The 24,065-nt window shown below is 43.8% G+C and overlaps 1 protein-coding gene across 1 annotated transcript in view; it reads left to right on the plus strand.

The window, feature by feature from the left end:
• Positions 1 to 24,065, plus strand: part of Dock8 (dedicator of cytokinesis 8) — a 198,337-nt gene that overhangs the window by 70,057 nt on the left and 104,215 nt on the right. Inside the window, exons 5-11 of the mRNA XM_005352086.3 lie at positions 4,346 to 4,469; positions 6,117 to 6,326; positions 11,274 to 11,359; positions 16,682 to 16,748; positions 17,596 to 17,745; positions 21,621 to 21,701; positions 22,871 to 23,030. Coding sequence (XP_005352143.2) covers positions 4,346 to 4,469; positions 6,117 to 6,326; positions 11,274 to 11,359; positions 16,682 to 16,748; positions 17,596 to 17,745; positions 21,621 to 21,701; positions 22,871 to 23,030 — 878 coding nt within the window. The remainder of the gene's footprint in view (positions 1 to 4,345; positions 4,470 to 6,116; positions 6,327 to 11,273; positions 11,360 to 16,681; positions 16,749 to 17,595; positions 17,746 to 21,620; positions 21,702 to 22,870; positions 23,031 to 24,065) is intronic.

Here is a 24,065-nt window from a genome sequence, read left to right on the forward strand (position 1 = left end):
ATGCTCGTTTTTGCTGAGGCCTGGCTCCTCCAGTCCTTTCACTGAACAGAATGAAAACCATGACTTCTTGTTGGCCTGTACATCCAACTTCATGGTGTCTGCTCTAGTCTTCTTTTGGTTTCTTCTCTCCTTTCTCTGGCAAATTGTAGCTCCCGTGTCTTTCATGTTTCTAGTTGTTTGATTTTCCTATGTGGAACCATTGCCCACACTCTCCTCTACCCCAGTATCTGTCCTCCTCCTATTCTGGTTCTGACTCCAGGCATGCCATTCCTGCCTGGGCGAGCCTCTTTATCTTGTGCTGACCCAGTACCAGGATGATTCACCATGGGATGGAGCCTTGTCACCAAACCCAAGTCATGTCAGGTGTCCCTTCTTTAATAAATGCTTCTTTATTTATAAATAAATATTTATATTTATTATATATGTTGTAATATATTATATAAAATATAATTATTATTTATTTATAAATAGATCACCGAGACTCAAGTTCGGTGATGATCATGTGCCAGACTGCCTGTGTTCTGATCTCTCTTCCTCGCACCATTTGGGCTATGATTCACCACTCCGTGCAGACAGCACTCTCATGATAAATGCATCCCTTACCTTATCCTGGATTCAGGTTCCAATTCTGGACTTTTTTTCACTCTGAGACATGGATGGCTACCTTGTACCAATAAACCTTAAGGTTTTAACAGCTAATTGTATAGGAAGAAGAAAGGAAGGGGAGAGTGAGAAACAGGAGAAGGGAGGAGGGGAGAGAAACAAGGACACAATTATTTTCTGATCTCCACAATTGACCCTTAAAATGAGCTTCATTATCCTCTTTTCTACACCTGAGGAAACTGTGGCTCAGAGACACGAGGCCTTGTGCCCAGATCTGTCTCTCTTGACTGGTTCATAAGGATCCAGCATCTGAACTCAGGCCCTCCCCACCAAGAGCCAGATTCGGCCTGCTGCACATTGGCCTCTAAAACGAATAGTTTCATGAAGTCCTTTGTCTGCGGGTGTTCCTGAGTGTGTGAGAAGGGTGTTTAAGACAAAGCCTGTGGTTCTCCGGGGAAGCTGCAGGCCGTTCTCATTTCGTGCGGACTCCTCCCAGTCTGCCTACTTTCCCATCTTTCTCCAGTCTGCACACAGGTTCACTGGGATCTTGGCTTGGTTTAAGTCAGTTGCCAGGGTGGAGTGAGTAGGCTGGGATGCCTGTAGCCAGAGGCACTGAGCCAGCTGTCTTAGGACCTACCCAGTGGTGGCTTCTTCGATGCTGGCCCTTCTGGAATGAGTCACCTCTCAAGCTTGCCAGCCGTGCTTCTCCCCAGCCAGCATTTAGCCCTGCTTCCTAGGGGAGCGCTGTGACTGTCTGAGATGGGGAAGTGGGTGCCAAAGTGTATGAGGAAGGGGAGAAAAGTTTACTCCAGCCTGGACACACTAGTCTTACTGCTTTCGGTGGCAATAGTCACAAAGGCTGACTTTACTATCAGGCTAAAGTGTCGATGTTACGAAATGAACTTTAACATCAACCTCTAACTCACTGGTTTGTCAATGCCTTCAAGGTCCTCGTAAGGAACTCCACAAGACAGTCTAACAGAATGGAAGGAGTGGGTGCATCTATTTGCGTAAAACAGAAAAAAGACATACATTCTGTGTCCCCCAAAAGGGCCTTTAAAAGAGCAAATTGGATTTTATTTCCTATAGTATGTAAGGAAGTAGAGTTTTTATCATCAAATCACAAATTCAGTTCAGGAAAGATCCCTGCGATTTACCCATGTCTGTTCCTCACCCTGTGAAGAAATAGGCAGAGAGACGTGCCCTGAAAATGTTGATGAAGGCAGGCACATGCCTGTGCTTGGGTGTTGTGCTGTGTGCTAGTGTGTGCTTGCACATATGTGTGTGTTTGCATGTTTGTAAGTTAGCAATCTTAGAAATAGGTGTAATTTATGAGTTGGGGGAAGGGGCAAGCTAACGTAGTCCTGGTTATTAAGGTGGCTGCACCCCAGGCCTTTAGGTTGGCTGCCTTTCCCCCCCCCCGGCCCCCCAATGGCTCAAGTGTTCCTTGAAAAGGAGCTTCCGAATCAGTTCCCTTTGGAGGGGACAGTCCTAAAAGAAGTAATTGCAGGCACCACTGTGGCTTTAGCACTGCTTCTGAGGGGCTGGTGTTATTATTTAGTCTTGTTTCCCTGCTCCTCATAGGGCTTTACAGAGCTAATAACCACAGCTCTCGTGCCTTCTCATTTGGGATCTAATTACAAAACAGTTCTTACTTGCCAGTCTTTGCCACTACTTCCATTAGATTGTTCCCCCTTCCCAGGGAATTAGACCACCCACAGTGTGGCCGAGTGGGTGAGGCCTGAACTAGATCCCCCTCGGCAATATTTATTTACTTGCTATTTATTGCTATTTATTTGTGAGTGTGGGTGTTTGTGTGCAGGCCATAACTGTACACGGAGATGAGAAGAGGACCTGCAGGAGTTGCTCCTCCTCAAGCCGTAAGCCTCGGTGGCAAGCAGCACCCGTGGAACCATCTTGCCGCTTTTTTTCTTTTATGTACCAAGAAGGCCTGCTATCCTCCTCCATGTGGCCCCTAGAGTTATATGGTTAAGAATAACTTCCAAGAAGTTGGCAGAGTTAAGAAATCCCACACCAGGTCTCCTCCCAAAGAAATCTGTTAAAGAAAGTAAATTTTATAAATAAATGTTGCTCAGTTATAATCCACTCTTCTTTTGCAACTTCTGAGCAACTAGAACCAAAAGAATTCTCTGAAATATTCCAAATAGTTATTATATCCAAGAAACCGTTTAAAACATCTCCAGAGATACTTTCACCATTGATGTTTTTGGACAACCTGATATATATTAAAATTATATATTATTTAATTTTTGTTTGTTTTCAGCTGTTTTGGAACTCCAAATCAGAAACTATCATAGACACTTTTCTCGCTATTTCCTTTTTTTAGTTCCTAATTCAGGCTCCTTTTCACCCTGCCTTATTACTGTAGATCGGGCTGGACACATACATTGCAAGGGCACACTGAAGCTGGCCAGTCACAGTAAGGCAGGCTTGGAATAATTGCCAGGCCGATCTTGCAGAGAGCTTCTGGGCTGTTTGTTTCTCTCTCTCTTTTTTTTTCTCAAAACAAATTGTCTTCGGAGCACAGTAAAATCTAGAGATGCCCTGACCTCCCTCCCAAAGGCACTGGGGCGTCTCCTGCTTCCTCACTTAACACAATGAACTGACATGCCCTTGGTGCCTGCCGTGTGCGTCACGCGTCTCCTCCAGCGCCCCTCCCTCTTGGAGAGTTATGAACTGTGTTTGAATCGTTGCTGGCCTCCTACAGCTCTGCCTTTACCTGTAAATCACATGGCCTGCCTAATACATTCCCACCTCATTACATGTCCCTTTACCAACCTGTGCAGTTGGGACAATAAATGCAGAAAGCACACCAAGTATGTGTATACTCTTTGTCGCGTGTTTTCCAAGAAGCCTCTCAGTCATCAAAAAATGGGGAATATACACATTAACTTCTATAGTTATGAAGTGACAACTTAAGAGTTCTCTTCTTTCCCATCATGGTCTCAATTCTCCAGTGATAGCCCTGACCATTCTAATTTAGACCCCTTCCATAGTGTGGGGTGTGTGTGTGTGTGTGTGTGTGTGTGTGTGTGAATGTGTGAAAGAGAGAGAGACAGAGAGAGAGAGGAGGAGGAGGAGTAGCAGAGAGGGAGGAAGGAGGGGGGGAGAAAGAACAGGAACACACACCTGTGAATCTTGGCCTCACGCTTGCTAGGCACGCACTCTGCCGCCGACGCTGACCTCCATTCCCAACCCTTTGAGAGCTGTGGTGAAGTTCCAAGAGCGAGACTGTGAATGTCGGTCCATACATCATCTTTGTGTGTTTTTCCCTTAGCCGTACTTTTCTTACTCACTATTAAGAACATTGATGTAGAGGTGAAATGGCTTCCTCTGTTTCTATCTGCAGTCTCTCTGTGCTGCTTCTACACATTGCTAGATTTATCTCAGCTTCTTATGCTATGGTCACGGTTTAGCTTCAGCTCAGAGCCAAGTGCCCCGCAGCTGAAAAGACCACACCTCTACAGTGGCATTTTCCCCAGGCCATTCCTGCCTTTCGTAATGGGCCAGCCAGGAGGCAAGACTGTGTGTCCCTACAGCAGAGCCTTGTGTGAGGCCGGGTGCATAGACGGAGGCACTACAATTGTCCTCTGTTGAACGCTCTGCGACTCGGTCCACCCCATCCATGTCAGTGCTTTGTTTTTAATCTAATGCTATGTCTCTTTCTCCCTCTCTGCTGCTCCTCATCTCCCTCCAAATCAAATCATATCAACAATGAAAGAAACCAAGGAAGTTCAGATTTTTGCAGCTTTAAAAAGACCGGATCACGGAGAGATTTTCACAAGACGCTTCAGAAACAGACGTTTGAGTCAGAAACTTTGGAGTGCAGTGAACCGGCCACTCAGGTATTTCCTATCAACAAACATGGTTGCCAGGTGACGGGCTGGCTCTGCCCAAGGCATGCTGTCAATTTAAAAAAAAAAACTAGAATAAATGTAAGACTCGTAGAACATTCAAGTAGGAGGAACTCTACTGTTTGAGTCAGTGGCTGTTTTCCTCAAGTTGGTTTGTGTCTTCAGAAATCAGTATTCAGACAGAAACCCCAAAGCACAGTTATTAAAATGGAAAAGGTGAAGGGCCTGTAGTTGGGGGAGGGACCTACGGTGGACCCCTCCCTGTGAGAGCCAGGGTGGTTCAAAGCGGTCCCTGTCAGATTGCCTAACCTTTCTTATTGATCCCTTCACACCACCTCCCTGTCCCCAGGCTCTGTCATTAACCTTTCTGGAAACCTTCCCTGGAAACCAAGGATGGCACTAAGTGTCATGAGGCTACTTGAGGAGTGAGTCAGAATGTGTAAAGATTTTTGAATGAGGCCAGCTTCACTTAATACCACTAATGCCAACAGTGCCACTACCCGATAAATGCTGGCTACTATTATTGCTGTTGCCATTATTTTCATAAAATGGTTACTTCATGATTCCATGCTGTGTACACCCATGTCCACAGAAGCATTGCGCCAAGTAGCCAAAAGATGGAAGCAATCCAGCTATCCACTGTGGAAGAGTGGAGCATCAAATGTGGTTGCCTAGCGACAGCGGAGGTCTGGGGAGTTACTGTTTAGTGGGTGTAGAGTTTCAGTTTTGCAAGACGAAAAGAATCATGAAGATGGACAATGAGGACAGTTGTACTACAGTATGAGTGGGCTTAACTCTACCAGAAGATGACTGAGATGTATTTTATGCTATATACAGCAGAAATGTAGAAGAACTAGCAATGATCCAAACATGTTATTTTAAATGATGGTGTGCTAGTCCCTCGGGCTCACGTTATAGGTCAGAAAGCAAACAAAGACTAATGAGTTCCCATTCATCTGAAGCTGTAAGCTGTTGCTTGAATAGCCAAGGCAGTTTTCTTGGTTGGTGTTTGCTCCTCTAACCATTACTGAAGTCCTGTAGTTACTTGTGGGAGGCACCCAGCCTCAGACAGGCTCTGCTGTAGTGGCTAAGTGTACCCCAATCCCATATATCTGTACTTGTAAGCTTGACGCTTAGCTTCAGAATATATATGCATTTTTTTAAGGCTCCTTAGAGTTTATTTTATTTTCTCGCCTCAAAACCCAGGCTCTGAAGTTGATTAGATAAAGGTACCTCTGTTCACAGTCTAGGCTCTTTATGCCACCCCTTGTCACAACTCTGCCTGGCTCCAGGCCGAGATGTGAGCATGGTTCCTAAGAGGCCCAGCTTCAGCCAGTAGCTACTAGAAACACAGTGCCATTTCAAATCCTTGCCCAGGACTGGCTTATCCAACTGATGAATAATGTTTGCTTCCAGGGAAGGAGACTCTCACTTCAGGATAGTCCCACCAGGAAGCCAGGACCAGTTGTGTCAAGTCCTGAGTTTGTTCAAACCAAACCAAACCACCACCACCAACAACAAAACTCCTTGAGAGCTGAGATCTATAGTCCCCAGCTATAGCAGTCATGAATTGTCCCTGAGCCTAGTTCTCATTTGTGCCCCCAGACCCTCATGAAGGTCAATTGTTTTCTCTAACAGACAGGACCCCGCCGCTTAAACGTGCTGTGTGATGTGTCTGGGAAGGGCCCCCTCACTACTTGTGACTTCGACCTCCGCAGCCTTCAGCCTGATGAGCGACTGGAAAACCTGCTGCAGCTGAGTGCTGATGACTTTGAGAAGGAGAAAGAGGAGGCCCGCAAGACCAACCGACAGGCTGAGCTCTTTGCCCTGTATCCTTCTGTGGACGAGGTGGGTGCAGGTTCCCGTAGGGGAAAATAGAAAATCGGTGTGCTTCTCTGCCCTCTGCCACTGTGGAGCAGTGTGTGACTGGCAGGATGCTTACTGTGTGACTCTGTTTTTCACGTGGGCACACTTGTGTCAGCAGAACCACTTACTGATCATCATACTGATGGGATTCTTATAACAATAACTAGAATATCCATAGCACTTTAACCCTCTAAACATTTCAAGGGTCTATATACAGAGCCTAACTCAGAGCCAACCATCCAGTTACCTGAGGATGTGTTTCACAACTAATTCATCAGAAACACGTATTACTTAAAGCTTGGTGTTAAGATTTTCCCCCCACAGTGGCCCCATTGAGCACATGGGAATGCCTGCTTTGAACATACTCTGGACAGAGATAATCACAGCCATGTTCCCAGCGCATGAAGCTTTAGAATCCTGTTTTCCCATCTCTTTATTTACTGAAGTTGGCCCGGAGCAACTTAGACATTGCCTGAAGTCACTTGCTGGAGCACTTTAGATGACATGAGAGGTGGCCATCGTTGGATGTGTTCTGTGTTTCGGCTTCTTGTTTCGTATGATGTTTTCAGCCTTCATCTTTGCTTGTCAGGTCCCCTACACACGTCCAGGTCTTGCCACAACAGACAGCTAGCTGCCCTATCTCTGCTGCTCACATTTTACAGAAGGTTCAGTTGCAAGAACCAAGACCTGTGGGCTGGCGAGATGGCTCAGTGGACAAAGTGCTTGCCTTGCAAGCCTGGAGACCCGAGTTTGATCCCCAGGATTCACTTAAAGGTGGTGGGAGAGAACTTACTCCACAGAGTTGTCCTCTGACCTCCACACGCCCTTTGTGGCCCACACACGCCCAGGTGTACACATACAACCTGCACGCCCAAACATTAAAAATTAATAAGACTTGAGGAAATTTTGCATAAAAGATAATGTGCCTGTCTGTGGATGTATGTCTTTGAAATTTGGTCCCCAGACCAAGAAAATATCAGAAAGCCTAACCTCTCCCTGTGCTGGGACCCATTCACTTCCCTCTGGTCTCTGAGGGGACAGCACAAAGCGACAGGAAGGAGATGAGCATCAAGTCCACTGTGGCGGTGTCGTACAGGACAGTGACCAGCACGTCATCCACCCTTAGGAGGATGAGAGGGGGAAGTGTTCCTCAAGCCCTTAGAATTCCTCACCTGGAGTTGCATCTCTGATTCCCACCAGCCAGCATGGCAGCTTACATTTAGGTCCCCCACGGCTCTGATTCCCACCAGCCAGCATGGCAGCTTACATTTAGGTCCCCCACTGCTCTGATTCCCACCAGCCAGCATGGCAGCTTACATTTAGGTCCCCCACAGCTCTGATTCCCACCAGCCAGAGTTGCTCCTCTCATCTTATCTTTGTTTTCCAGCCACCTTGGTTTCTTATCTTAGTTGCAGTTTTGTGTGGAGCCTCAAATGCTCTGAAGCAGATTAAAAGCAAATATCTTGGGACCAGAAATACGGAGCAGTGGGCAATGGTGCGCGTCACCAAGACAGATGACCAGAGTTTGGTCCCCGGAACCCACACACTGAAGTGAGAGAACCAACTCCAAAAGGCTGTTCTCTGACCTCCAACACCCTCCTGCACCCCAGCACACACAAAATATAAATAAGTGGAAAAATTAGAGAGCAATCTGATAATTTGAAAAAGGATCGCTTGCCATTAAATAAATCAGTGAGTACCTCAGGACCAGGGAGACTGCTCATTGGGTAAAGTGCCTGCATAAACACGGCACACTGTGGCATGTGTCTGCAACTCCAGCTCTGAGAGCACAGATAGAGGGGTCCTGGGGGCTCCAGGTTCAGTGGGAAACTTTCACTCAAACATAAGGTAGCGAGGAAGACACTTAATGATGACCTATGACCCACATGGGCAAGTACACACACACACACACACACACATACACATTCACAGTATCTTTCTTTCTTATATGGGGCATATAAAAAGTGTTTCATAGACAGGAAGTAGCCAAGACTCGTGGGTATACAGATAGGAGAAAAAGACTGATCAGAAGATAAAAAGTTTCAAGTAAACTGGAGCATTGTATTTTACTGATTTATTTTACTGTATTATGACCACAATTAGTGATAAATTAGTGTATATTAAGTTGTTAATAAAAATAGTCTTGGCTGGGCGGTGGTGGTGCACACCTTTAATCCCAGCACTCGGGAGGCAGAGACAGGTGAATCTCTCTGAGTTCGAGGCCAACCTGGTCTATAGAGCAAGTCCCAAGACAGCTAGAGCTTTTACACAAAGAAACCCTGTCTAGAAAAACGAAAAACAAAAACAGAAACAAAGAAAAACAAAACAAAAATCCACAAAAATTTTTTTTATAAAAGGGACTAAAAGATCACATTTGGCCTTTGCTTTCTCCCCTTATGTTCATCTCCATGACGAGGATGCTAAGTGTAACATAAGAGACTGAAGTGCCAGCTAGTGGTGGTGCATGCTTTTAGTACCAGCACTCAGGACATAGAGGTAGGCAGATCTCTGTGAGTTCAAGACCAGCCTGGTCTACAGAACAAGTTTCAGGATAGCCAGGGCTTAACACAGAGAAACCCTGTCTCAAACACCAGAGAGAGAGAGGAGAAAGGAAAGAGACTAAAGGGGACATCAGAGGAGAGAAGAAAGTACAGGCAGGGAACAGGATGTGACAGACATTCACCACCAGAGTCTCCCTGGGTTGAATGGGAGGATTTCCAGTCTGACTTGACTCAAAGAATGGCCCATAAACTGTTTCGTAGGATCTTTGTTTTATGGTTTTCGAGACAATGAAGGAATTCAGATGGGGGCTGACAGTTAATCTTAGTTTGGGTCCCGTGGCCTGCTTTTGTTGAGGGGAGAGGAATGCTGTAATTACCTTGCTAGCTACTTGTAAACTGGAATGTGTAAAATGCTCGAGAGCCTCTACTCCAGCCCTTTAGTGTTTTGAAGCTGTTCTCAAAGAAATCATGTTTGTGCTTGTCGTTTGAACCTTAGCCAAGAAAGTCCTATGGAACAGAGGTGAATTCTGTCTGCTCTAAAAGGATTGTAAATGCTGACTTTTTTAAAGGCACACTAATAAGATTATTTTATGTTACCTCTTTTATTTCCCAGTAAAGAACAGTAGAAGGGCAAATCCTTTTGTTGAAATTTTAATAGTCTGTAGAAAAGGCCAAAGTAGGAGTCAGCTGCCAAGTTTTAGCGTGTTAGCCCTTTCCTGACTCCACCCCTTTCTGTGACAGGCATCTCCTGTGTTAAGCCCTAAGATGCCCTCCTTCCATCCCACACCACTGCGGAGTTCGCTGCTTAGTCTATTGGCTACAAGTGATGGAACCCAACTAAAGATTTTAGAAAGAGGAAGCGGGTCCTCACTGGCTCTCTTAACCAAATCCCAGGAAGTCAAATGTTCAGTTGGCTGCTGGGATCAACAAATGGAAGACTATCATGCTTTCTCTCTCCCTCCTTCTCTTCTCTTACATACACCGACACTCACAGACTCATATGCATACATATGCACATTTACACACATACACATAAAAACACATACACATATATAAACATATACACATACACCTATAGTATACACACACATACACCCATACATGTGCGAACTCATGCACACACATACACACACACACACATAAGCCACATACATGTATATAATAACACACATGCATACATACACACATAGATACACAAAAACACAAATACATCCCAGGATGATGAAAACCTCAGGAATCCATTAAAGCGTCTCATTTCTCCCTTCTGCTACTGGGCTTTATTTTGTATTTCTGATCAATGTGAAGCCTCCATACATTCAGATACAGGAAGCCTAGGAAACACATCATCCAAAAGCAAGATATGAATATGAACCTTTATTTAACAAACTGATCCAAACTATTTAGTCACACTCAGAAATTATAGTTAGTTTTTAGGTCAGTGTCATTATTGATGTTTTGAAAGTCCCCGTGTGTACTAAAATACTTGCAGACGAAACTGTATTATGTGTGGGATAACTCTTTGCTGTTAAATCATTCCGCATTAAGTGTGGGGAACTGGCAAGGGGCTTACAGATAAAAGCGGGTGGCCTGAGCTGAAATTGTTGACGTCAAGTGTGCATAAATGGTTGTTCGCTTTATTAGTCCGTCCGCTTCTCTGTATGTTTAAGCTTTCCTCAACCAGAGCTTATCTCAGAGAAGATTCCAAAAGTTCTAATTCAAACCAAAGCTACTGTTAGAAACACATAAGTGCGGTGTTTTTCCCTAGTAAGCGGGTCTTTCCTGCATATGTATCTGCTCTGGTAATCTCGAAAGTCCCAGCTTGCTCTTTCTTTGGGAGTCCAGCTCACCTTCTCCGAAGGGGAGTCAGCAGTTGCACCAGCAGGATGCCACCTGGGACCTCAGCAATGGGAGCTGTGGGGTGGGGAGGGAGGGTGGGGCTGTGAGGAGGGAGAGAGGAATGGTGGTGAGTCCACCACTTAGATCATCCCACCAACCTGGGAAGAGAATTGTTTTTGATTGTGTATTTGGAAGGAGAAGCAGACTAGAACTGTAAGTTTTTACAATGCCGTCTGATAGATGTTACTAAGCCACAGCCGTGTTTGCATTTCCTTCCTTCCTTCCTTCCTTCCTCCCTTCCTTCCTTCCTTCCTTCCTTCCTCCCTCCCTCCCTCCCTCCCTCCCTCCCTCCCCCTCCCCAGTCTCCTTCTCTTAAATGCTCCTTTTCTGAGAGGAGAAAATGTTTGCTGTACATGCTGGCTTTGAATAGTGAGGGATGAATGGCAAACTCCCTTCCCAAGACAGAGCGTTATTCTGCCGCTAGAACTAAAGCAGGGACAAGGAGGGCAGCCCCTCCTCCCCTGGCTTTTCGCCAACTGCAAAGCCCTGTGGAAAGTTGCTAATGATTTCTTTACCATGTGATCGATGACAGGAGGATGCTGTGGAAATACGTCCAGTACCGGAGTGTCCTAAGGAACATCTGGGCAACAGGATACTGGTCAAGGTGCTGACTCTGAAGTAAGTACCAGACTACTGCCCTGATGGCCACCTTGATCTTTCCATGAAAGGACGCCTGCATTATCAGCCCTGGAGCCAAGAAGGTTCTCCCAGTAGAGGGAGCACTGGGGTAATGGAAAGAGTAGAGCTTAGAGTTGATTAGACCTGGTTCTATTTATACCAAGCCTTTGGCAACCAATCTTCTATGATATAGAAAGCAAACAAATTTGTCTAGGAAAGTTAGACATATAAGGTAATTGTTCATTTTTTTTCCATTAAGAAAACAGCTATGGGTTGGAGGTGTAGCTAGGTGGAATATTTGCCTAGCATGTGCAAATTTGAGACCCTCAGTTTGATCCCTGTCTTAAATTGGGTTACTATTGCTGTGATGAAGCACCATGCACAAAAGCAAGATGGAAAGGAAATGGTTTATTTGGCTTATGCTTCCACATCCATCGTCCATCAGTGAAGGAAATCAAGGAAGGAACTCAAACAGGGGAAAATACTGGAGACAGCAGCTGATGCTGAGTCCGTGGAGGGGTACTGCTTGCTCGCTTTCTCCCCATGGTTTGCTCAGTCTGCTTCCTTACAAAAACCAGGATGACCTGCTGAGGGGTGGCCTCATTCTCTCCTTTCAGTCTGTGTCAAGTTGACATAAAATTAACCTGCACAGTTTCCTAACACCACAAATAAATCAAATGAATGAGTAATTGTAAAAATAGCAGTGAAGCCAACAGTGCTCTAGAAGTTCAAGCTTGTCCATAAACTCTTGACAGTGCATGCACGTGAACAAAATATTGCATAGTAAAATATTGTCATTACAAAATGCACATAAATGAGAGAGTGTAAAGAATGAAATAAGTAAAATACTTCAGTACTTTCTTCATGCACCCCAGTGCCTGCAAGCCACTCTTTGGCTCCACAGACTGCAGAGATTAGCTCTTCCACTTTTTCAAATCACAGACATTTTTTGAGGATATAGGAGATGTACCTCAGTGGTAGAACATGTGCTTAGCATGAGCAAAGACCTGGTTTCCTACTGAAAAGAGTACATAAGCCAAGCATTTTTCACAAATGGTTAGGACCATCTACTAGTCAGTGTGAGGCTTGTTTCCATAGTTCACAGTTCGTGATTGGACATTAGACCAGATGACCTGCCCTATGATTCTGATGCTCTATCTCCCTGGTTCTGCTTCACAACTCATGCATTGTCCAGCGCTGGCTTCATTTTATCCCTTTAGCCAATTCCTTAGGGTAAGTGTCAGGGCCTTTCATCTGCACTAGTGTCTGCCACACTCACCCCTATGATATACTTGTGTTCAGGAAGTCTGCACTACTGTCTGTCACACTCACCCCCACTATATACTCAGTCAGGCTACCTTTAGACTCAGTGAGTTTGTCTTTGGGACTAGAGGAACTTCCCCAAGGCTGACTGCCCTCAAGCCTTCCAGACTTATCCAGTACATAAACTGCAGCAGCTGCTCTCACAGGTTGGGGAACTTGTCCTGCTGAGCTAGATATGAACTATTTTAAAAAATGTGGAGTCACTTGAGTTTCTCTAATGAGAATTGTCAAGTCGTTTCTAATGATGTTTTCCCAACTCCTAAAGGAGAAATTAAATAGAATTGATGTCTATAGCCAATGCCCTTGGCCTGTTTAAGTGACTTAAATGGTTTTCATATTTGTGCACCCATGAGAGAAGAGGCAAACCAAAGAAATGGTCCTACCTACAAACTGGAGAAAAAAAAAAGAAATTTTAGAAACTTTGAATGTGAAAATATGAATAGTAAAGCTAACAACAGTATGGAAGACACTCTTTAGCATTGGTGTTGATCTCTGAGTTCTGTCTATAATAGCATGGAGTTTATTAGCGAGGACATTTCTAATGGTGTTTTTATCTCTGTCACCATTCCCACTTTGATTTTGGGAAATAGATAAAGTGTAATAGAAAAAATTACACTTGTGCCAATTCTGAAAATTCTGAGTAGCAAGAAAAAAGTAGTGACCATGAAATATTTTTCTGCTTTGTGATGTTTTTCTGTCAAATTAGTGGCTGCACATGACTCTACTGATATTTTAATTATCATCTGCCACCTTATGGCCCCTCAGTCAGCACCTGTGACCTGGCTGACCCTCTGGTCCTGTGGCCAAGGCCCTGTCATGCCACGATATGTAGGTTAAGATTAGTCTTTATCATTCTATTTATCAATAATACTCAGAAGTTAAAGGCTGGGGTGAAAACCTACTAGCTCAGAGGCTGAGTAGCAACTAGTTGACCTTGCTTTATAGCCAGAGACACCACAAGAGATGCATCTCTTCCCTTATCCCAGAACCAAGAGGACATCCAAACTCCAGTTCCCACCCTTTCCTTCCTGTGTGTCATTCTATCCAAATTTCTGGCTTCTCTATGGCCAATTCTGGTCAGTCCGTTCCTGGCTCCACCCCCTGATTAGGTATAACTTTATTGGGCAGTCTCAGAAGCATCAGAGTGCGGTCAAATTATCCCACAACAGTATTTAAGGTAGGGGAATCTTCTAGTTTAAAATTTAATACTCTTATATGTAAAGTAACTTCCATTCAGAGGACTCTCTTTAGCACTGGGACTTTAATGTACACTAAATCGTGCCAAGGAGTGGTCTTAATACACTTTGGGAGGCCTCCCATAACTGTCTCCCCCAATGGATTCTGCTCCAGTAGGGTCTCACAGCTGGACCCAGAGCTCCTGCACGGTTGTCTATGATGTTGGTGTCTGAGGACCACACCTGGAAAAACAATGGTAGAAAAAGCCGTTGCCCTCTGCTTAAAAGAGAGAGCCTCGCAACCTGCCTCTGAAGTTCCTAGCTTGGTGGCCTTTGCCAAGTCGCTTCATTTCTCTGCAACCCCCTTTCCTGTAGCAGGAGTGTGGTCTCTGCACACTGGAAAGAGGAAAGGGGTTGGCATATGTGAGTTGCACCACACTGGAACTATAAGGCATCATAATGGACTTTTCTCTTCCCTAGTCCACAAGAACCTAGCACTCAGTACCAATCTACCACACGGCAGTGCTCAGACCCTTTGCCTGTCACAGAGTCCATGCTTAAGTACAGACTGGCCCTGCCAGGAGACATGGAGACATGCTCAGTACAGCAAACCCTCAATTAAAGTTCTATTTCCTGCCAGGCATGTCAGATCATGCCTGTAATTCCAGCACTAAAGAGGCAGAGGCAGGGGGATCACAGTAGTTTCTAGGACCAGCTTGAGCTACATAGCAAGACTCCCATCTCAAAAAGCTGAAAAAAGAAAAAATGCAATTTTTCCAACAGGAGAAAGAATGAGAGTAGGCATTTGCAGTGTGTGTGACAAATGCGTGTAACAAAGTCCACATTTTTGATGTGCAGTTCAGTGGTGTTGAGTGCAAGAACATTTTTGTACAACCATCACCACCACTTACTTCTAGATGTTTCTATCTTTCCAAAGTAGGACTCAACACTAATCCCCATGACCCACTCCTCCCATCTCCCGATAACCGTGCATTACCTTCGAGCTCTTAATTTGACTGTATAAATACATCCCATAAGTGGAATAGTACTTGTCCTTTCAAAATGGGTTTATTTCATTTAACATATCATATATATGCATACAACAGAGCATTTTATATGCGCAGTTGAATATTTCTGTACACATGCAATGTGTTTCCCTTCTTCTGTTGGTAGATGTAGGGGTTTGCTGTGGTATGTGATACTGCTGCTAGGCCTGGTTTTCTACATATGTTACATACATTGCCTTAGCATGATGTTAAGACATGCATGAAAATGGGAAATGCAGTGTTCTTTCCTTACTTTGCAGGTAAACAAATAGAATTAGAAAAGTTAGTAACAGGTGGTAGCAGAGGGAACAAATCCCAGTTTTGTTTGGCGCCTTGACCATGAGTGTACCAGTATTCCAAATTCTCTCATCACCAAAGATGCCATGGACCAACTGACCCTTTTGTCTGCCTAAAAAGGCCTGTTTGAGGAAGAACTATGTGACAGTAAGCTAAGCTTCTCACATGTGCCTTGAAAGAAAATCTGCCCTAATTCGCATGGCTTCTGAGGCAGTAACAACACTCCAACAATTTTACTGGTGCTGCCAGTAGGCAATGCCCAAAGTCATGGGTTGTTAAACTGAGAGACTTGGAAGGTACACCTATATTTTACATATATGTATAACATGTGGCAGAATTAGTTTGTGGGCATTTTCCTAAAACCTATGATTTCAGGAAGATTCAGCAGTCAGGGTTAATATGAGAGGCTTCTAGTTCTAGTTTTGGTGGGGTGTCTGGTGTGTGTGTGTGTGTGTGTGTGTGTGTTCAGAACCAAACCTAGAGCCTGTGTATGGTAGGCAAGTGCTCTTTTCCTACAATAAATCTCTGGTCCCAAGAGCTCCTCATTCTAAATCAGACAAGGCCAGGGCACCTCAGTATTTGCCATGTGCTGAATCCCTTCCCTTCCCTCCCCTGTCCTCATTCTACCTCAAGTGAACAGCCTTCCACAGCAGCTAGAGCCAACCACACATTCATTGGCATTATGGCCCAGACAGCATCTTAAGTTCTACTGTAAGTCTAAGGAAAACCAATTCAATATTTCCTTTTTAACTTGTTCATTGAAAGTCTTGTTCATTGGAATTGAATAGTAGACCTTTGGAGCTTTTTATTTGTTTATTAGTTTTTAACTATGTGTACATGTTGAGGAGGAGGTACGTGTATGTGAGCCCAGGTGCTTGCAGAGGCAAGAAGAGGGTGCTAGCTCTCCTGGAACTGGGGTTACAGGAGGTTGTGCATTTCCTGCTGTTGGTTCAGGGAATCAAACTAGGGTTCTCTACAGGAGCAGCACTGATTTTAAATGCTTGGCCATCTTTCCAGGCCCAAATGGTAGAGATTTGATATCAGCAGACGAATGTAAGCAAGTCCATTGCCTATGACATAGAGACTATTCTCTAAAACATGGCAGCTACACAAGGAATGGGAAGTACCTGTCTAGGATTGTGAGTCCCCAGCATGCATATGAAGCAGTGTTTTGGATCAGACCAAAATTCCATTCAGCTCATTCTCTTGCTGTACCACCAACAAGCATTTTTTTTTTTAAAGCAAACATTTTTAAGAGAATGTAGTCTCCACCATGACCTCAAATGATCTGGAATTTTCCATTAACTTCACATAATTTTTCCATTAGTATGTATGTATTTTCTCACACTGGTGGTGTTATCCCTATATTCCTGGAATCATGTTCACATTTTTTAAAATGATTTTATATATTCATGCACTTGTAGAACATTCAAACTTAATCCAGGCTAGAACCTCATTGATTTTTTTTCTCTCTTTGACAGATTTGAGATTGAAATTGAGCCACTGTTCGCCAGTATTGCCCTCTATGACGTGAAAGAAAGGAAAAAGGTATGAAAATCAAGAGTCCATCTCATGCATCCCACATGATTCTTTGGGTTCATGTTTTCAACATCACATCTGTGTAGCAATAAAGCACATCAGGTGTGTGTGTGTGTGTGTGTGTGTGTGTGTGTGTGTGTAGGGGTGTGTGCTGCATGGGTAAATGTTGACATGTGTGTGCTGTGTAAGTAAGTGTGTGTGTATAGGGTGTGTGCTATGTGGGTAAGTGTGTATGTGTATTTTCAGGTATGTGCACATACATGTATGTGTGTGTAGAGGTGTGAAGTTGATGTCATGTGTCTTTCTGATATGTTGCACACTACTCATGGAGGCAGGATCGCTCAGTTGGACCCAGCGCTTGCTGACTGGGCTTATCTAGCTAACTGGCTTCTTTCAGAGATCCCCACTCTCTACCTCTCAGATACTGGAATTACACCTGGCCTCTATGCCCACCTTGCATTTACGGATGTTCTGGGAATTCAAACTCAGGTAGCCATACTTGTGTGTCAAGGCACAACAGATTTGAAAGCAAATAAGCATTGAGAGCTCCAGATTTGCTTTATTTACCATGTTTTTGTTTTTTAAACTGATCTGGAAATTTATTGATGTGTGCTTCTAAGAATCTTTAAGGAAAGGTCTGCTAGAGGCAGTGCTGGTTGCCTAGGGAAAGAAATAGAGAACACTTGAGGTTGTGTGTCATACAAAACAATGTGTCGTTTTTAACAAGTTCAGCTATGCATGTTTTTTTTTCCTGGAATTTTCTGTACTGTGGGCCAGGGGAGATGACTCTTGTAGCACCTTTAGACCAAGAATAGAACAGCTCTGACTTACTGCTCCCATTGCTGCTCATTTCCAGATCTCAGAAAATTTCCACTGTGACCTGAACTCTGACCAGTTCAAAGGGTTCCTGCGAGCTCACACACCCTCAGTTGACCCATCGAGTCAGGCGAGGTCTGCAGTGTTCTCAGTCACCTATCCCTCCTCAGACATCTACCTGGTCGTCAAGGTAATTACGCACAATCCACGCCGCATGTTCTGATGTTCGTGTTGTTGTCATGTTGTTTGTGAGGTTGGGTTGTTTCCTTCTCGGGAATTCTTCTCTTTCCAGTAACTTCTGTTAGGACACCAGAGAGGCCGGGTTGGAAGACCTACAGCCCTAGGTTGTGATCCTGATTGTGCAGTCAGAAACTTTGTGGTCTTCTGTGACTCAAGCTTCCTGAGACTCGGTTCCTCATCTGTGCTGTAGAGAATGAATTGTCGCAGCTACAGATAAAGCCTGAATCGTCCTAACTAAGGAGATCACCCTTAGCCATCCTGGTGTGGAAGGTTGCCATGGTGAAAGGAACACAAGCTGTCAGACAGTCCCGATGGTGTTCATGTTTCTCTAGGTCCCACAGGGCAGCATCCCCAGTCTGGCCTCTGACAGACAGCTTGCACTTCCCAGCCCTCGTTCTCTCTGTTATCACAGAGTACGTGTCCAGTGAGAGTCAAGATCTGTGGGCCGTTATCCATAGACTTCACAGTATAGACTTCACTTCACTGGAGACTGACCATAAGAAAAGATTTTAATAGACCAGAGCTCTTCCCTGCGTGTTAAAGTGATTAGTTTGAATCTGATAACAAGCATTGGGTGTTTAGCCATCTCCAGCCAAGTAGGTACACTTGTTTACTTTCTAAGGCAAAAATTTGTAAATAGTTCAACACAAGTAAACCCAGGCGTCTGATCTCATGAACCATCAGACTTTTATGATTGGAACATTTAGCTTGGTATCCTGTGCCTGTTTCACTTGGATTCCCATGTGATCTGATAGTAGTGGATATAGATTCCTGAGAATTCTGGCAGCTTGGAGGGTACTTCCTTTAATTATTTCACAACAATGGCTATAGCCTGAAGGAACCTGTCTAAAGTTCTGAAAGTTTAAAATCCATGGCTGGGACCGGAAGGTACACCTCAAGGATCACAGATGACTTGGTAGCACTAACCAGCAGGTACCAGGTCCAGGATTTCATCCCTAGGAATGGAAAAAAAATGATAAAAATAATTTTTTTTTAAAGAATAGTGTCTGTTGCTATTGTTGTACCCTCCCCATGCTTCTCACTGTGGCACTGAATTCGACATACAGGAAAGCTTAATTTCAGCTATGACAGACCTGTTGTTAAATATACAATTCTCTCAATGGGCAATCAACAAAACTACACTAGTTCTAGAGCTAATTTTATTTGCAACTGTCCTTGATTTTTATTAACCTACAATAGTTACCTAATAGTGGAAATCTGTTGGTTGCTACCACTGACTACATGTGTTCTCAGATTTTTGGATGTGGAGGTGTACCGACTTGACAGTAACAAACACATTCTAAGGTGTCTAGATATATTAAGAAATTTAGATCTACACTGGAAAGCATTCTTTGTTTGGTGCCTAGTTGTCTTAGAAGACCATCATTATAGCTGCTTTCCCTCAAATACACAGTAAATGGTGTTGTAATATTTAGACAGCCCAGGTAGATGTCATGTGATGAAGAAGGGGCTTCTCACTTTATTTTTGTTCTCAAGATGAACATCAAGATCTTAAGTTCAGCAATCACAGGTATTACGGTGAGATATTGTTTCAGGCTTAAAGGCTTAGTTCGGGATTTTGACTGTGTGAAAGGATTTGTTTCACAAGTGAGGATGGGTGTGAACCTCAAGCTTTTTAAAAAAAATGTTTAAAATTGATAAGGTAGGCATTACACCCACCTCTCCTGGTTTAATACGTACATTGGAAAGTAGCCTCTTTACCTTGAAACTCTCCGCTGTTTCTAATATGCCTAGACACATGAAGACTCACATGTTCTAGTTCACACAACTACATATCAGCCAGGAAGGACCACACATGAGGTGCTCATATCAGACAAAGTTCTCGTAAAGTCACTGTGGCCCAATGCAGCAAGACCTAGACTCTCTTGGTTCTAGATTTTGAGGAGCCTTTCCAAGGGTTTTAGTTAAAGCCAAGGCATGTCCAGTCCTCACCACAGAGTCCTGACTGAAAGATTATTACCCGAACCCTTTTCTTCTTCTCTTTATCCCTTCTTTCCTCGTTCCCTCCTTCCTTTCTCCCTGTGGTGCTGGGTATGGAGTCCACAGTCTTGTACATGGAAAGCAAGGGCTCTGCCACTGGGCTCCAAATGCCAACCTTGAAAGAGTCTTAATCTCTACTCAAGATTTACTTTAAAGACCTTGTGTTTTGTTGGTGTTGTTTGGTTTGCTTTGGTTTTTCAAGTCAGGGTTTCTCTGTGTAGCCTTGGCTGTCCTAGAACTCGCTCTGTAGACCAAGCTGGCCTTAAACTCCTAGTGATCCACCTGCCTCTGCCTGCTGAGTGCTGGGATTAAAGGTGTGCTCCATTACCAGCAGACAAGACCTTGTTTTCATTATTTGAATTCATGGACTTTCAAACAAATTCTTCCATTTGTTCTGTGGGGTCCTGTTTGTGAGTTTTGGGAGAAGAGGAGCCATGTTTCTTGTGTTCACAGCTATTCTCCCCAGCAGCTAACATAATGCAGACTTTTTGAATGAAGAATGAATGAATGCTGGTGGTGATCGGGAACACTGGTCAGTTTCTGGTTCAAGTCCTTTTCGCCCATGTTTCCAATGGGCTTCATTTCTCAGAACCAGCCTTTCTTATGCTGCTGGCAGTGGGATGGACTTTTAGACAACTCTTTTGCAAAAAGAGACTCTCTACTGGGTCTATCCACTGAAGTTGAGCAGCTTTGTGTCACTTCCCCTGAAACTCCATTGAACACACCTCCGTCAGTCGGATATTCAGATTTGAATAGTTTCTGCCTCACTTACAATGGTACCTATTAAGAATGTACCGACGGCATATGTTGACCAGATTTCTTCTTTGGGAGTCTCAACTAATGACACAGGCTAATGGGCTAGATCTTAGCACCTAAGGTCACTTACATTTTCCCTGAATAAAGAATTAGAACATCAGAAATTTCTCCCTTTCTTCCCCCTAAACACGGTGCCCATATTTATGACAATTGATTGTCAACACCTTAACTTGAAGGAAAATAGAAGCAGATGCTTGGTAGGGCTAGCACTCATTAGGAGAATGAGAAGACACCCATCTCAACACGTTTCCTTCTGTCTGTTAAATCCAGAGAAGCAGCCTCAACAGGAAATACAAGGGCACAATTACAGATGATTTATTCTGTTCATTTATTCATTTTGTGGAAGGTTTTAGTTCCCAGCCTGACTTTTACAGAGAGCATATCTCATTTTTACTTTGTAAGCAATAATAAAGAAAATGAGCTTTTCACTTCCTACATGTGTCTCCTGGGTTTTGTTTTATAAAATAACTTTTATTGCATTTTTATTGTAGATATACATGTGTTTATTGTTTAAAATAGAAACTTCTAATCAGCGATAGGAAGGAGATAAAAAATACACATAATCCCATCATATAAAAATTTACCATCATGTTATCATTTGCTGTTATCATCTTTTTAATATGTCTTGTTCTTTATTCTCCACTGAAATTATGTGGTTGTCTCCACACACACACACACACGCACACGCACACACACGTACATACTTATTGTGGGGTCTTTTTTTTTTGAGACAGGGTTTGTCTGTGTAGCCCTTGCTGTCCTGAAACTTGCTCTGTAGACGAGGCTGGTCTCAAACTCAGAGATCTGCCTGCCTCTGCCTTCTGAGTACTGAGATTAAAAATGTGTACCAGCAACCTCCAACTCCACTGAATATTTTTGTATATTAATATTGAAGAGTATATATAGTGAACATCAAATATTATCATTAAACATGATTTTATGGTTGCAGGGATCCCATTAAATGACTGTAGCTCACTCGTTTTGTTTTAATATTATTTTTGTTCCTAGATTGAAAAGGTCCTTCAGCAGGGGGAGATTGCAGACTGCGCAGAACCCTACATGGTCATTAAAGAAAGCGATGGTGGAAAGGTACAATCATACAAGTACTGGTGACATCTGAGGATAAACAAATTTCCAAAGTGTTTTACAGAATAGTTAATAGTGTTAGACTATAACATTTCCCATCTGAAACATGAGAAAATTATATTTGCACGAGAGAGGAAAGAGAAACCAGTTACTGACCTGACAATAATTGAAAAAAAAATACATGACCGAACACACTAACGATGCACATGCCAGTGTGAACTCTGGCTCACACCAAGCTACACCTGTTGCCTTGGTTCCGAGGCTCTGGCTACACACAGATTGGGAGCATTGCCAAAGCCCCACAAGCCGAAGAGGGTAAGAGTTCTGGCTTTCCTCAACAGCACAGGGTATTGTCTTATGCAGATTAGCAGTTGGGGACCAGCTGCAGCTTCTGCTCATCATAAATTAATTGGCACATGATAGGTCACAAAGCCATGAATAAGACTTTTCCCAGTACCAATTTGCCCAAGTTCCCGCGATGGTTTTTAAAATGTGGCCCTTTTAGAATTTATCTTGTTACCTTCAAATACAATTGATTGAACTAAATAAAGACAGATATTTGCATTTTAAAATCTGTGAGTACAAATTTAGGAAGAACTCTTTGGAAGAACTGTCAACAACAATGGCATTGTCAGGAATAGGTAAGGATCTTTTTAGAATTACATGGCAGCTTTTATGAAATAGATTCTCTTGGGCTTTGGTAGATGACATACTAGCATTTCTTTCCCAAGTTTCAGGCGAATACAAGTTTATCTGGGTAAATGAAGTGTTTGCATGTTGCTAGTGTAACAAGCCTAGGGCATGTCTTCATAGCAGAAGATGTCGTCTGCTAACGGATTCATGTCCTTTTAAAAATCTCTTCCTTCGGTAGCCTTTGCTTCCTTAGCAGCTGGACTTGAGTCTAAGCTGTTGCTTTCCTGTTGTCTCACTGTAGCCGCGTCCACCCCTCCCACCCCGCTCACCCAGTCAGTGTTGTTGTTGTTGATGTTGTCCCTGAGGCAGTTGACTTGGTGCTGACGTTTGTTGCCTTGCTGTAGCCGCGTCCACCCCTCCCACCCTGCTCACCCTGTCAGTGTTGTTGTTGTTGTTGTTGTTGTTGTTGTTGTCCCTGAGGCGGTTGACTTGGTGCTGACGTTTGTTTGTTTTATCTGTCTTTTCCCATCTTCCTCCAGAGTAAAGAAAAGGTTGAAAAACTAAAACTTCAAGCTGAATCATTCTGCCAACGTCTAGGGAAATACCGGATGCCCTTTGCCTGGGCTCCCATTAGCTTAGCAAGCTTCTTCAATGTCTCCACCCTTGAAAGAGAGAGCACTGACGTGGAGCCTGTGGCTGGTAAGATCTCCATCTGCAACGGGAAGTGCAGGGCCCCCATTTACCAGCTTTGTGGTTATCTGCTCTTAGTAAGGACTTGGGCGAACGGGAGAGTGTGGAGGTAGGTGAGAGGAAGATTGTAAGTAGAGAACTGGACTGTGTGTGTTTGATCAGTGCCCCCCAATCAATTACCAATTAATTAAGGCATTTATGGAGCCTTAAATATACTTTTATAGTAAGAACTTTGGGTGGACTTTTAAGGCTTTAAAAAATGAATTTTTGGCCAGGCGCTGGTGGCGCACGCCTTTAATCCCAGCATTCAGGAGGCAGAGGCAGGCGGACCTCTGTGAATTCAAGGACAGCCTAATCTACAGAGCAAGTTCCAGGACAGGCTCCAAAGCTACACAAAGAGAAACCCTATCTTAAAAAGCCAATAAAAAGGAAAAAAAAAGTTAATTTTCAGTAACCTTCCCATCTTAAATATTAAAGTGCTGGAAAATAATCAGGACAAGTGGTGAGCACCACATTGTGTTAAACAAAGGAACTGTGGTTGGCTCCCACAGAGAAGAGTCAGCACTGTTCAAAGCTGGAAAAGCAAAACTCAGACTTCTCAACAGAATTTCTGGTCTCCTAAAGTCTATGCCAATGAGAATAAGTACCAAAGGTAAGCAGGTAACCAGTAGTTACTGTTCTTACTTGTTTCAGACACCTCTTCTCATTACCTCTCCATAAATGTGAACCAGTGACTTCTACAGTCAAGGGTGGAAGTGTCCAAGTGATTTCAGTTTTCAATAGACCCATACCCAATCCCCGTGGTGGAGTTTCTGTTTTCCTAAATGCCTTTTTATTCAGCAAGCATTTGAGGCTACCATTGGATGTTTCTTACATTCCTTGGCTCTGCCACTTCTGAAATGCTGCCCTTTTCTGGGTGGAGGCCAGGGTGACTGTTCCTGTTGCTGCTCTCCTGGAGTTACCGGTGTGTAATCGCCAGTCAAAACTCCTGCATTCCTTCAGATTGCCAGTAAACTTCACCCCTCCCCTACCCCCTCACCCCCC

The sequence above is a fragment of the Microtus ochrogaster genome, chromosome 8 (genome assembly GCF_000317375.1).
Source record: "Microtus ochrogaster isolate Prairie Vole_2 chromosome 8, MicOch1.0, whole genome shotgun sequence".
Taxonomy (NCBI): Eukaryota; Metazoa; Chordata; class Mammalia; order Rodentia; family Cricetidae; genus Microtus; species Microtus ochrogaster.